Source organism: Clytia hemisphaerica, unplaced genomic scaffold (genome assembly GCF_902728285.1).
Source record: "Clytia hemisphaerica strain Z4C2 unplaced genomic scaffold, Clytia hemisphaerica genome assembly, whole genome shotgun sequence".
Lineage (NCBI taxonomy): Eukaryota > Metazoa > Cnidaria > Hydrozoa > Leptothecata > Clytiidae > Clytia > Clytia hemisphaerica.
The window spans coordinates 1,735,249-1,750,511 of NW_027103994.1; the positions used below are offsets into that span (position 1 = coordinate 1,735,249).

Below are 15,263 nucleotides of genomic sequence, written 5' to 3' on the forward strand. Positions count from 1 at the left end.
TTAGAGAAACTTTGAAGGGTGAAAAAACCGACCCTTACCGTCCGCACATCCCCAGTACCCATTTATGCCTAAGTATCCCCCCCCCCGGAGTAGTATTACAAGAGACAAGGTCCGTTTATGTTTTTCCCTAAATTTCGGCACTAAAATATTGCGAGAAATTGTTTTCGATTTCAGCTTAAGATTGTAAAGCTAATGCTTCTCACAATTAGTTCTCCAGATTTTAAAAAGGAAATAACAACTGAAAAAGTATTAATGTCTGTTAATTAAGCAACCTTAAAATAACGTTAGAAATCTCATGTCTCTGGGGGGTGGTCAAAAATGTCCGGGGATCAACTCTTGAAAAAGTTTTATTCTCCGCATTGTATTCTATTAGAAATTCAAATGAAGTTGGTTACGGTTTTTCTAGGTTGTGGTTTTAGGATAAATACACAACTTCCTGTTGTGATATTTTCTTATTATTTATTGTGGTGGTTTTTCTAACGGTCTACAGATGAATGATGCCCATTTAAGAATAAGTGTGTGATTCAAGAAAATCAATATTATCCAATAATCAATCAAAGTGTGAGTGAATAAAGGAGAAAAGATTGAAAAATAAATCTTGTTCAAATTTAACTTCGGTTTGTTCAGTGATTTTGAATGGATTGGTGTGTCAGTTAGTTAACAAAGGATTTTTGTCAAAATATTTAAATATTCTGATAGCTGCAATTCTGACTTGCGATTCAACAATGTGCTCTCTACCATATATTTGGTACTGTAGAGCAGTCAAGAATAAATTTGTCTCTATTATTGATTGATAAATGTTCTGATACACTTATATTGACAAGCCTCGCGACAGAATTGCAGAAAGAGGACCCCACCGTATTTGAGTATAGTTAGTGATTGCATTGACATGAACCCAACTCTTTAGAAGCAATATTAATGTCTGATATCTATGGACACTTTCTTTCTCGTTTAAGAAATCTGCGAGGAATCATGGGTAATTAGGACCTGGTCCAAAACTCTTTGGAGGTTTTTCCGTCTAACTAATGTAGAGCCGTTATTGGGACACATCATTTCCAACCATATTCATTTTCACCGTGAAATCGACTCTATTGTAATACTTTGTATGTGACAGTTTGATACATTTAATCTCATCTGCGTGATTAAAAGCTCCGTCCAGAAAATAAATAATAATCCCGTTGCGTAAAATTCTCATCGATGAAATCAGATTTCCTCATTGTTAGATATAAATATTGTATGGTTCGGAAACTCATACGTAAATATAGCAAGACTGCTTCTAGGTAGTTTAGATTAATTTGAAGGATTGTCAAAGCAAAAATAGATGATTGATTGTACAGTTATAGTTTATAACAGAGTGTTCGAATTCTTTCTTCACTGCAAGAACTGTCTGTCCTAAAAATCTTCTTACACGAATAATGAGTAGACACATAATATTAACGGCCTTGGAATTAGCACGCTAAAAATTAACACGTATTTTATTTGCTTTTTAAAGGAACCACGGCGGGTTTTAATTAAAGGGGTTTTGATTAACACGAAATTTCTCAATTCGTGTTTTAATTACACGTCTTCTTATTTTCCTGTAATAAGGCATATAATCTTGTAGGACGTTTATCCATGCGGGTGAAAAAAACTAACCTACCGGTACGAGCCAAAAAATTATCATACGATGCCGGTGGGACTTAATGGGTTAACTAATTACTATAATCTTTTCAGCTGACAAAACGACAAAAAAAATCAAAAAATCAAGCTGAAAAACTCAAGAGAAGAATGTCAAACATGACGACAGAAGGACAAGCAGCTTTGAATTCAACAAGTATCACTATAAAAGCATTCGGAATTATATTGTACACTATCGTAATGGTCATACATGGCATAGGATTGATATCACTGTGTTTCATCAAAACATCGAAACGTCTAAGCCCTCAACAACGTTTGTACCTCATCAATTTATCAGTAATCGAGCTTGGTTTCTGTTTCAGCGGTATAATCGTCCGCGCGTCACACCTAGCGGGCACAAACACGTTGAATTACTACATTGCTATAATGACAGGTTGCGGATTAGGTCTGTGGTATTTTCTAGTGATGGTTTTGCTAACTGTTGATCGCTTTCTTGCTGTTTATCTGGACATTCATTACGACAGAAAATGGCCGTACTCGCGAAACAAAATACTTCTAACTTTGGTGTTTATCATTATAGTGAGTGTGTCACTGTTTCTGTTTACAATTAATCCGCATGCAGCCAATCTAGTTTATATTTTAGAGGTCTATGCATGGCCTATCGCGCATGCGCTTTTGATCATTGTTGTTAGTTTCACGTACGGATATTTGTGTCAGAAAATCCGGTTTTACCGTAAAGAAGCGAAGAGGCACCAAGACTCGTTAAAAAAGAATATGATAGAACGAGAAACAGAAGTCAGCGAACAGAACAATCACAAACTGACGGTAAATTATGACAACGAGTCGGAAAAATTATCACATTTTAAAAGGATCTCGAACTCGTTCCGACGTAGTAAACTAATATGTAGCAATTTCAATCGAGCTAAGAAGCGTTTTTATTTACCTAACCTATTGATCGCTAGTTTCCTTTTATTTTGGACACTACCTGATCTGATTTATTTCGGTTGTCGGTTAAATGGTGCTCCGCTTAAAGGGCGATCGATGCTGACTGATGGAATTGTTTCGCTTGTTTATATTTTGGGATTGTTTTGTGATGCGGTTATTTACATTTTTGCAGTACCCGAGGTCAGGCGACTGATCAGTAGAACTCTTCGATTTCACAAATATTAAACTTAGAACGAGATTTTTTTAACCTATTGAAGAAGATTACAGTGAATTTGTTGACTTAAAACAATTTGTTTACATGTTCGATGCTACAATTATAATATATTTTTTGTTATCGCAAGCAGAATGTATAATGGAAAGTATTCATGTTTTTATTGTATAAAAATATTAAATGGTATCTTTCACGAGATGCTTACATAAAACCTGTTAAGCAAAAACTTTTACTCATTTTTTCACAGAGCCCTTCTTGTTTCGAACCTGAGAGGTTCCAACCCAACATCACACCGAGATTCAAACGTGGGTATCCCAGTATTTCGGACTTTAAACATTTTGTTTTTAAATAACAGTGAATCGTTTGCTTGCTAATCAATTTTATTTTACATGAAGCTTTTTCGCATTGAATTGACACAGATGTGGAGCAAGATTGGTCAAAAAAAGGAAAAGAAAAATAATTTTTTGTTTATTCAGCACAATATAACAATAGATAGACACTAACTGATATGAAACGGGAACACTTATATGTAAAAATATTGTGTTTTCTTACATCATTTGTCTCATTGATTAGACCAGCTTCTTTGAACTTCTTGAACGATGTCATATGGTGAAATCCAAAGCTCTACAAATGGAAGTACGGAGTACAATACTTACTAAGGACCCATAATAAACTAAAGTTACACAAGAATTCAATTCAATCAAACTGACCGAAAGTGAATATCTTTAAATACCAAATTTTTTTTAGCCAACGAACTTTTTTAGACGACAAATACTTTTGAGCGATGGTAAATTTTTGTCGACGACTATTTTCCACCATATGATTCTTGGTTTTTGGATACGTTTTTGTCCAATTAAATAATTTAGCGCTTCTTTTTCCATTTTTTGTGCTATACTACAAAAACAAAGGATTGCCAAAGAAGCTAGAGAAGACAGTTCCGATTTAAAATGACAACTTTTTTGTCGACAAATATTTTTTCCCAGCGAATTAATTATTTCACCGACGACCTTTCTATCGATAAGGTATTATCAATATAAATTGCATTGTATTTGATTTAAATTTAATGGCAGAATGCCTTATGAACAACGATTATAATATGCAATCACGTGAAAAGTATTAAAAATAATCAATTTTGAAGAAATTGGCACCCCTTCGAGAGTGTGATTAACGATGAATTGCTCTCTTTGAAAGCACGCCAAATAAGAAAAAATAACCAATCGTGCGATTATTTAATGTATATGTTAAAGTTGCTTACATGTAAAAATTGTGTCCGCAAACTTTTGTATGTTTTTGAATCGATACCTTTAGAAAAAGAAAGAAATTTAGTTTCACTAATCTATTGTCCATCGGTAATACTGTTAGAGCAGTAGGGTTTTGAGATGTAGTTTGGAAAAAAAACTGAAAATTACCATCAGGTTGGGTAAGGGGTCAATTTAGACTTCAAAGATTTGAGATTGAGATAAAATTTGCTGAATCGTTATGGCGAAACATCACAAGAGTTTACCTCCTTTGCAAACTGAAAGCAAGCTCATCATCCTCAAGCAGTTCAGATAGGGGCTCTAAAATAGAAGAAAACAATTATATGGGCAACAAGAAAGGGGTAGCCTTCAAAGACGTAACGTATGCACAGCGTCAGTCCAGGTTCAGCCCCAAAAAAGAGCTCCCTTCCTTGAAATTTAGGTCTCCCCAAATAGTCGAGGATTCAACAGAAGCCCCCAATACCTATCTGAATAATTTATCATTGTAATATTAAAAAGAAGAATGATTTCTGCATTTTTGTCATTCTCCAAATCATGATTGTTTTTGGAGTGGATTAAGCCTATTACTTACTTAATTAAAAAATCCTGGCTTAGTAAATCAGCTAGGCACACTCATGCTAACTCATGACACGTAAACGTAATTTCTGCACTCATTACAAGAAATTTGAGTGAAAAAGAGGGATGAAGGAGTTGGGCGCAGTTAAAACACAATAGAAAAATCACCATATTCCTTCAAAGGACTGAGTAGTGTCTACATGTGTTGCATTTGATAATTATATTGAAATATCAATTTTGAATATTTGATTACATGCATGTAAAGCCATTATTAAGTGAGCCTTGCAAAATCAAGGAATTTTTTAAATTCTTAAACAAAATAAAACCTTAAGTTTTAGGACAACAGCAAAACAAATGTGAGGTTCACTAACAACAACATACCTGTCTCTGTATGCACGTTTCAACAAAATTCAACGAATCTTTATATTGCGTGTCCTCAAACATTGCTTAAAAAATGTGAAAAAAGTAATAACTTATCGATGACAAAAACCTCAGAATTTCGACATGATAAATTACAGTTGATTATCTCTTATTCAATTTTCAAGGGATCGAGAATTTTCTTCGAATTAGAGAAACATTTGAATTACAGAGAGAATACACTATACATTCTATCCAGGGGATGCTATTCTTCATGTATCTATCATCGCATATTTCTTACAATTTCTAATACACCTTTAAACCTATAAACCTGTGCAGTTAGCTTTTGAGAAGTCTGGTAACGAAACTACAAGAAAAATTCTTCTCGACGACGATATCCAAAACACAAGTGCAGGAGTGCTGTTGTGAAAAATGTAATAAGCGATCAAGCAGCGTCAATATAGTTAAGCTATTCGAATGCTGAACACTCGGGAAACTTTCTCTAGAGTTTTGGCGGAAATTAGCTTGTTTTGATTTATTTGGAACCTTAAAGTGCCATGCGTCGAGAAAAAATCTTCCTAGTAAATTCATTACCAGACCCCTAAAAAGCTCATCCCGCCGCCAAGCGTTGCACCTATCAATCCTTGGAAGCACAAGGAAATGATATCAAAATTCTGCCACTAAGGCGAGTAAAGAGTAAAGAAATACCTTGCTCGATAGCCAATACATCTTCAAAGCTTCCATCCGTTTTCTTCTTCATGATGGCCTCACATGCGCCAATGTCTGACAAAAAGAATGGAATCTTAATAAGATGAAGTTGCCTCTCAACATGAAATTTTCAGTTTGGTGGTAGTTTGTAGTTTGTAGTTTGAGAAGTTTCAAATCAATACCATCTGTTGGAAACAGCCGTGCTTATAAAAGGCATTTCCCAGTACACACAAAGTTTATATTAAACTTGGATATCTTACGTAGTGCTAATGATTTGTGTTGCGATTTCAACTCTTTCAAATCTTCCGAAACAAATTGCTTGAAGTCAGACACCGAAGATAAATTATCTTTTTTCTAAAAGGAAAAAAAAAACATTTTTGGTAAACTTTGCGCTTCGAAAATAATCTACTTGTTTCATTCTGAATGTTCTACTACTATAAAACCATGGGGATTAACGCTAAAGCAAAGTAAAAGTGAAATAAAATTAAATGGAAATTCATACATCATATCCACTCTGCAGTTGTCTTGCTTTTGAACTCAACAATGGAAATACTCCTGTGATATGCATCCCTCGAATCTCAGCAAAAACCTAAAAATATTCAATAAAGTATATGAAATAAAATGTTATGCGAAGACTTAGAGGCATAGTGAAATTCGAATTAACACCGGGAATAAATTCAAAAAAACTTGATAGTACAGGCCCGGCGGAAACGGGGAGACTGGGGACACTTCAGCCTCTCCACTTTTGAGTAAATTTTTCTCAAGTTTCTAGCGAATTTCATCTCATTTTGAGCTTTCAGCCTCCCCACTTTTACGGTTGTTCCGCCGGACCTGTAACACCGTTTTTTGGGGAATATTAATTCATTGTTTCCTACAGAGTAAAGGGAAAAGGGATAACAAGAAAGAAAAAGCAAAAGGGCCAAAAACAAGCAGTGTTTCTTTTAACGAATTAGGTACAAAACAATCGAAAATTCTCGGAAACTTTATATAATAAATTTAAAACATACTTGATAGATGCAAGAAAAGATTCAACTGCTAAATTCAAGCGGAAAAAGACTAAATTTCATGCTAATTAAAAAATGAGCTTCGGAAAGTTTAGCCAGTTTCCGTATTAAATACCAGCTGTTTTCCGTGTCAACCTCTAGAAACACGCTTTACTATTTCAGCCGGCTATCCCGGAAGAAATGGCGGGAATAACCCGGAAAAACAAGTGGAATCCTACTCCGGAAAGTGGAACCTTATCCAGAACGACGGCATCAGTCATAAATTCGTTATTTCTTACCGAGAAGGCAAAAATTTAGACTCACTCGGGAATAGACCTTTTCATAAATTACGTCACGAACAACACTTGCCTTGTTTTGAAATTATTCCCATGGTGATTAACCTCCCAGTTTTATAACTTAACAACTTTCTATTCATAAAAAAATTATTTTATGTCTCAAGGGACATAATCACTACAGTAATTATTTGGATACGAGGCAAGTGATGTTCGTGACGTAATTTATGAACAGGTACTTAACCCTTTTCAAGAATGAATCTATAGTTTGACAAAATTTTCTTTCTTACCTTATCCGTAGAATTCAAGCTCAAAGTTAAAGGTGCATCTTGGCTTGTGACGTTCTTCTCGAATTTAACAACACCTAAAACGTGAATGCTTTAGTTTTTAAAATATCATCTCTGAGCGTAATGAATCTTGGGACATCAGCGCTGATTCAACCAATTGTCGACTTGCTTTTTTTAAAAAAATAACGGTTTTTCACCGTCACCGTGGGCTATTGAATGGGGTTTGAGCGGAATCAATATTGAATTGAGAACCACTTCTTAGAAGTGAACTTCCCAAATAAAAACATCAAAAACACACACCCGTTTTGATACCAAAACATTCTGCAATAAGACCTTCATAAGTCAATTGTGATGCCAAAACTGTTGGAAAATCCAGATCTAAAAAACAATTGAAAATCACTTAGTAATCTTTTAAAATAAATTTTTAAAAGCTTTAAAACAGTATATTCAACCATGCTTTGATTACATACAAGAAATAAAGCTGGAAATTTATTGCTCAGGCCTAGGAGCCTTAAATTCTCTCTCGTCCGACGACGACGACGACGGTCAAGACATTTTTTTTTGTTTATCTAATCCGATGATCTATTCCGATTTAATAAAAACGGATTATCTGGATTTCGATAATATTGCGAAAGTATTTAGAAAAAGATGGCTGCCGAAAGTGGGCTTAGCTGCAAATCTCAGTGAAAGATAGTGATCATTTTCATCATTATTCATGATGTTTTGGACATGATTTATGAGAAGTTTGATGCATACTGGTCTAACAATGTGGAAAGACTTTCGAGAAATTTTGGCCATGAATCGTCAGCTGCTCGAGTGCTTAAATCTTGCATATGGCTAACTTCTCTAGTTAGTTTTATGGATGCGCAAAACCATAAAACTCTGTAACTTGACAATGGAATGAAACTTTCAAACACACATCCATTGGAATTCGAAAGAGAATACTAAAATTACAACATTACAGTGCAAATTTGAAAACGTTCTGAGCAGTTTTTGTGGTGTTATGTGTATGGCTGAAAATGATCCTGTTTTGTATTCATCATGTTTTGACTGGGCGGCCGTTCCTTTTAATTTTTCAAACCCGACATAGATATTCTACAAACATATCACTATGAGAATTCAATAAAGGATACTAAAACACAATTCCTGTGTAAATTTGAACAAGATCGGAGAAATGTTCACAGTATTATGGCTTAAAATGATCGTTTTTGGACTTTGTCGTAATTTCATCACGGCTGGCGACCGTTCCTTTTGATTTTCAAACCCGACACAGATATTTTACAAACATATCACTATGAGAATTCAATAAAGGATACTAAAACACAATTCCTGTGTAAATTTGAACAAGATTGGAGAAATGTTCACAGTATTATGGCTTAAAATGATCGTTTTTGGACTTTGTCGTAATTTCATCACGGCTGGCGACCGTTCCTTTTGATTTTTCAAACCCGACACAGATATTTTACAAACATATCACTATGAGAATTCAATAAAGGATACTAAAACACAATTCCTGTGTAAATTTGAACAAGATTGGAGTAATTTCCACAGTGTTATGGCTGAAAATGATCGTTTTTGGACTTTGTCGTAATTTCATCGCGGCTGGCGCTGTTCCTTTGATTTTTCAAACCCGACACAGATTTTTTACAAACATATCACTATGAGAATTCAGTAAAGGATACTAAAACACAATTCCTGTGTAAATTTGAACAAGATCGGAGAAATTTTCACAGTGTTATAACTGAAAATGATATTTTTTGGACTTTGTCGTAATTTCATTGGCTGGGGCGACCGTTCCTTTTGAAGATTTTTTCAAACCCGAAACAGGTTTTTTCCAAATATACCACTATTTATTACATACACTATATTGTACCATTTTTTTTGGTTTATCCTACTCTCCCCCAAGTATTATCCCACCAGAAAAAATAATGCTTAGCTAAAAGCCCGTGGCCTCTAATTTAGGCTATTTTTCTCCCCGAAATTTTATCTGGACAATCAAATCAAGAACTTGGAAATATTGACTTCTAAATGTTTATCTCCTTTAGCTCCAATTTTTGAACTTTTTAGTCGAGGGGTGGGGTTGGTTCTTTAGGCAAGAAAGTGCACGTGTAATCACTTAGAAGAGCTTAACTTCCAGCTGGTTTATTTATTCGTTAAGATTATTTCTCATACTCGCTCTGCAATAGAATTATTACTTTGCTTTCTGATCTGTTCTGATTGATTAGCAGTTTGTTGGCAACGTTCTAACACAACTAACTCAACAAGCTCATCTTTCACATCTTTTAATCTCTTAAGCCGGAGCTTCCAGCGCAGCTGGTTTATTAGTCTTTTAATAAACACAGGATCAGAATAAAGCAGACTTTATTTGCAGACTTTGTAGGATCAGCGAAGTGGTCGTGTCAAAAAGCCAACTTGCACATTTAATTTCAAAAGATTCCCCTAGCCCCGATATATGGCTGTCATTAAGTCTGTGAAACGTTACAATTATATAACCTTTCGCTATCGTATTATCTTTCACCTAAATAGCAAAGGAAGAAAGTTTCAGATAGGGAGCTTTTTTTTTGTCTAGAGAATATCCTGACAGGGCCTGGAGCTGAAATGTCATTTTTGTGATACAGAAACTCTAATGTATTCTCAACCTAGAATATATAATGGAGTAAACGAAACCGATAAAAAGATAAAAACGTACGTACTTCTATCCAACATTATCATGGATCCAATTTCAGGACCACCGGGTGGATTGTAATCTCGATCCTCCTTCATCTTCCACAAGTCATGTATCCTCTGAGAAAAAAAAGACCAAAAAATGTTGCATTGAAAGCCAATCACATATCATATTTTTTTTACACTCTAGATAGGCTAACTGCTCACAGATTTAAAGTCGACTAAGTCCACCATGTTTTTTTTCTATTTTACCTTAGATTTTCGAACGTTCGAATATCAAAGCATTCGAATCGCAATGTTGACGAGCAGAATTGAAAACAAGATGGCGGTTTATTCAGCTCCATAGACTTATAAAGCCTGAAGGGTAGACGTCGTGCTTTAAGCCATCACAGGCAAATTAGAATTGAATTTTGGAAAAATTATTGTTGCAATTGTTTTCGAAAACCCGCAAAGCTTCTGATTGGTCAAGCGCTGAAATTCTATTGTAATGTCACGTGACCTAGGTAGGATTTCTTACCTAACAACCACTGCACACTTTCCAGCCGAAGCACGACATTTAGCCCTTCGGGCTTTATAAATCTATGGTCCTACATACAGGTAGATTGCCAGATCCAGGCAAGTAGTTACAGATCAGTGAATCAATCTATACATATAATAGGAAGCTGTTTGCTGATCTTGCAAGAGCAAAAATGGAAAAGATTTACTTGATTCATCATCAAAAATCTAGAAATCTAATTCTTTTCAATTCTGATTCAATATTTTATCATTGACGCGTTCTAAATTGATGGTCTTCTCTGTAACATTGAGAAATTCTATTGTCAATGATAGAAAAATCAACTGATCTAACGCGCGCTTTTTGGCTTCTATGATTCGCTTTAAAACTGCGCATTTTTGCAGGCTCATCATTTTTTTTCATAAAGATTCATAACTCAATTCAAATATCGTTAACCTGCATACTTTAATGTCAGATGATTGAAAAGAAGTGCAATGTGACAAAAAATAATTATCACTTTTCTTATAGCTGTTGGTGAAAATCATTCAGGGATTAAAAAAACTTTTGATGACAAAACGATACAACAATGCAGTTCCGATTTGATAGCTCAAAATTCAATACACGTGGCCTTCGAATTAGTTCGGTGTTTAGATACGTGTAATTTGCAGGAGTAAATATTAAATCTTTAGAGCCTTTTGATTGGATAAAAAATTAATATGCGTAATTTTCGGCCAATCTGAATTTATCATTTTTCATGTACTGAAAACTACATGAAGTAAAAAACAGAGAAGTACACTTTTTTATAAGACCAAACTATATAAGAACATAAGAACATAAGGTTTCGATGGCCAAAATATTAAGAACAAGCTAAGAACTTTTAATGGCTTTGTAGACTCTAAGACATCCGATATCTTAGGAAATAGACAAAAATACTTTCTAAATGATGAAAATAAGAACATATGTTAACAACAATTTTTAGGCTTAAAACTCAAAAAGTGAGAACATCCGATGGCTTCAAAATTTTTGGAAGTTCTTAGAAAAGGCTGACTCGTACAAACTGATTCTAAATACTGTACATTTAAAAAAGAGAATTACCATCGAGTTCAAGCCTATCAGGTGTGCTTTGGGAATCGTTCCAAATGTTCCTTGTATGGATGATAAAGCTCTGGCTATTGAATGATACCATGTTGTATCGTTGTCCTAGAGATAAAAAATAATGAATACAAGACTGCCCTATTGTAAAGCTTTCCGATAATTTTCAATCATTTTCCACCTAATTAATTATTTGAAACAATTCTATCTCTTATCCCTGGGAAAAGGGTTGAATTCTACCAATATTCATTTTTAATACTTCAATAAGGACTACAACGAAAAAACACTTTTATTGCATATTATGTGAATATGGTAGGTATATTTTTGAAACTGAAATTATCATTCTAAAAAACCCAGCAAATCTTGATGTTGTAAGCCATCAGTCGGAGTCTTGAAGTCTGAGTCTTGTCGGTAAACAAAAAAGTGTTCGTTAAAACGATTATATATAAAATTTTGAAACATATTAGCTGAAACACTCTACAAACCTTGGAAAAGTTATCTATTATAAGTGCATTTCAAGAGTGCATACTGCATAAGACCCAGAAAAGGTTTAATCTTACCAGGAAAAACTGTTTGAAATAGAGCGGCATTTCCATTGTTACCACATCTGTATCAAGTCTTATCAAATCCAAATTGAATTCTTCTACAGTTAGATCTAAAAAGTGAGAAAGATAGCGTTTTATATTTTGTCGAGGGTTTGACAAGGCTGAAAAGGCTTATAATATCCATCCTTATATATTATAGGATGCTTATATCCCAAGCCGAGTTTAGGGAAATTATGAAAATACCAGCCAAAAAAGCCAAAATCAGGAGAATACATGTTCGTAGTCTCGAGGTAATACTTAATAAATTATCCTGAACTTTTCCCCATATCTGAACCTAGACATGCTTATAAAGTGCAATGCTCACAATTAAAAACAAGATGTATGCACTTTCAAACAGAACAAGTGATACTTTTATGGACCTACCTGGTTATGCATTTAACACATAAGTATATAATTGATATCTACGTGAGCGTGAGCATTAAACAATCATTCAGAGCACAAATTATAATTAGTCGTTTGTTTCTTATAAAAAAACGTTTAGAAATCAAAAGTTCATGCTGTTGAAATATTCTTTCATATTCAAGACTTCGTGAGCAAAAAAACATCTATCTCATAAACTATCTCATCAAAAAATTGAGTAATTTGGCTGAGAACATTGATGTATGCTTATTAATAGTGATTCTTATATATAAAGACGCGTTTTTTGAGCTGAAAAATTTGTTTTTTACAAATATCTGCTTGAGCCATCTTTTACCTACTTTCCTGCAAAAAAATCAGAAAAAAACAATGATCCAATATTTCAAAGTCCAAAAATCCCGTTTTTTAGCCGTTTTTTGGCCCAAATTTGCTCAAAAACAAATTTTTTCGAAAATCGGGCTCCGTCACATTCGAGGGTTTATAGTTATGCATGTTTGTGCAAAAAATCATAAAGAATGAAAGAGCCAATCTCAAGAAAAGCTAATACCTAAGTAATTGATAATGTGCTTATGAAAAAATATCGAACTTGGCCAGTTTTTCTATAAAAACACGCCAAGCAACCAAAATTTCATGTCTAAACACACATATTCTTCAAAAGTAAGCCCCATGGGCAAAAAAACATCTATCTCATAAAAAAATTGAGTAATTTGACTAAGAACATTGATGTATGCTTATTAATAGTGATCTTATAGATAAACATGCGTTTTTTGAGCAAACAAAATTTTTTTGCAAAAATCTGCTTGAGCCATCTTTTACCTATGATGGTACCCTACTTTCATTCAAAAAATCAGAAAATATTTATGATCCAATTTTTCAAAGTCCAAAAAAACCGTTTTTTAGCCGTTTTTCGGCTGAAATTTGCCCCCAAAATTTTTTTTTCGAAAATCGGGCTCCGTCACATTTTGGCCACTACCATTTTGGAGCTTTGTACCAAAAATCAAAAGATTCCTATGATTCAATCCTGAGAAAAGTTGGTAACAGACGAACGGACGGACGAACGGACGAACGGACGAACACAGGTTAATTTATAGGACCTCCACCCCACCGGGGTAGGTCCAAAAACCAACATAAAAAACAACCAATTCAAATTCATTGTCATAACTTATTATGTATACGGTTTCAGAATTAAAATTGCAAATCCCTAAATCAGTTCCCCATTGAAAAAATAACATAATGATTAGAGATATAAAACAAACTAGAAACAAGTATTCTTTACCTCCATAAATTCCTTCTTGCTCCAAAATGATATCACAAGTTGATAGCTGCAAAAACGAAAATTAATGTAAAATCTATTTGCTGTGTGTCTCATCAACAAATGTGTACCTTTTTGATGCTGTACAAACAAATTATAAAATTCTGACTTTTTGCCAATTTTTCCCATCTTAAAATCACCCCTGTGTCACAGACCTGCTGGAATTTGGCAAAAGTTTTGTCCCCAGTGGGAAAATACCCTGGAACTTCAGCCCCACTGGGAAATTGACTTTGATTTTGTTCCCGTTCGAAATTGAATGTTCAAAAATTGCACTCCAAAACCATCATCACTGGATTTCAATACAAATTTTTATCCCTGCTGAGGAAAAAAGTTCCACGGGTGTTTAATAAAAAAAAAGAACACTAATTGTTTACCTTTGTTGGAGTGAAAATAACTTGACATTTGCGTTTGATTCCTTTCATTTTATCCAAATTTATGTATTCTATTGTTTAAAATATAAATGAGTACTGTAATGAAAAACTGTGTTTTTCTGAAATTAAAATACAATGTCATAAAACAACATCGGGACTAATAATAATTTATTTTTAAAATATTTTGCAAAAATTACAACCCGAAAATAAAAAAGGATTCTTGGTTCTCATCAAAGGTTGACGTAACTTTTTTTCAATCTCTCATTCTAAATCATTATCCTCTATAATGTCAGCTTGTAAGTCAATATTAAGTTCAATGATGATACTAATATAATTGGGCCATTCCATTTTATATCCATACAGGGGGGTGGACAACCATTTCCAGGGGGGGGGGGTAAGAAGAATTTCCAGGGGGTCTAAAGGAGTATTTTTTCATTTTTCCAGGAGGTAGATAGTTATTCTAAAATTTCTAAAATACCGACTTTAATTTATCCACCCTCACTTTAAAGTTTGAATTGAAAAGGTTTGTGTATCCCCATGTATGGAAATTATATGGAACAGCCCATCATAAAGAAAACAAGTCTCTATAGTTTCAAAATAAGGCTATCCAAGAAAAGTACCTGACTGTAGTTCATACCTGCAAGAAGTTTCATTCGGTTCACAAATGGTTTGAGAATGAAGACTCTCCTGTTTAAAAAGATAAAGAAAAAAATTTACTTTAGAAAAAATAAAAGTTGAGAGAACAAACCCTTGTCATTTGCCCCAAGTATGACTGGTTTCTCTTTACATAGAATACTCGATCATGAATTGAGTGACTTGTCTTGCTAGAACCGGCTGCCTTATAGTTTCTACTGCCTGCCAGCTTACAAAACATTAACACATAATCTTTTAATCGAATGTATTCATCTAAGGTTACCAAATGAATGACAGCATCGAAGGCAGTCTTAAGAAAGGTTTCAACTTGAAAATCATACACTTAGCCTTAAACACCCGAAAATTCTAAAAGACTTAAAATTATCTTTGATTAAATGAAGTTGGCAAAGGAACAAAGCCTAGAGAATTCATGTAAGGGCGTAAGTCTGGCTAGCTTCTCAAAAAAGAGCATCTTTGAGAGTTCTGGCAAGTTTCTATTTTGTACCAAAAAGCAAAGACAC

General features: G+C 34.2%; 1 protein-coding gene across 1 annotated transcript in view; it reads right to left on the reverse strand.

Annotated features, from left to right (window-relative positions):
• The window catches only part of LOC136811277 (vacuolar protein sorting-associated protein 33B-like), a 37,733-nt gene that overhangs the window by 11,517 nt on the left and 10,953 nt on the right, over nucleotides 1-15,263 (reverse strand). The window contains exons 4-18 of the mRNA XM_067067891.1: nucleotides 14,747-14,796; nucleotides 14,113-14,180; nucleotides 13,703-13,748; nucleotides 12,025-12,119; nucleotides 11,468-11,572; nucleotides 9,909-9,999; nucleotides 7,516-7,593; nucleotides 7,219-7,292; nucleotides 6,155-6,241; nucleotides 5,913-6,006; nucleotides 5,653-5,727; nucleotides 4,969-5,033; nucleotides 4,278-4,332; nucleotides 4,029-4,075; nucleotides 3,326-3,397 (exon numbers count right to left, since the gene is read on the reverse strand). Coding sequence (XP_066923992.1) covers nucleotides 3,326-3,397; nucleotides 4,029-4,075; nucleotides 4,278-4,332; nucleotides 4,969-5,033; nucleotides 5,653-5,727; nucleotides 5,913-6,006; nucleotides 6,155-6,241; nucleotides 7,219-7,292; nucleotides 7,516-7,593; nucleotides 9,909-9,999; nucleotides 11,468-11,572; nucleotides 12,025-12,119; nucleotides 13,703-13,748; nucleotides 14,113-14,180; nucleotides 14,747-14,796 — 1,102 coding nt within the window. The remainder of the gene's footprint in view (nucleotides 1-3,325; nucleotides 3,398-4,028; nucleotides 4,076-4,277; nucleotides 4,333-4,968; nucleotides 5,034-5,652; nucleotides 5,728-5,912; nucleotides 6,007-6,154; nucleotides 6,242-7,218; nucleotides 7,293-7,515; nucleotides 7,594-9,908; nucleotides 10,000-11,467; nucleotides 11,573-12,024; nucleotides 12,120-13,702; nucleotides 13,749-14,112; nucleotides 14,181-14,746; nucleotides 14,797-15,263) is intronic.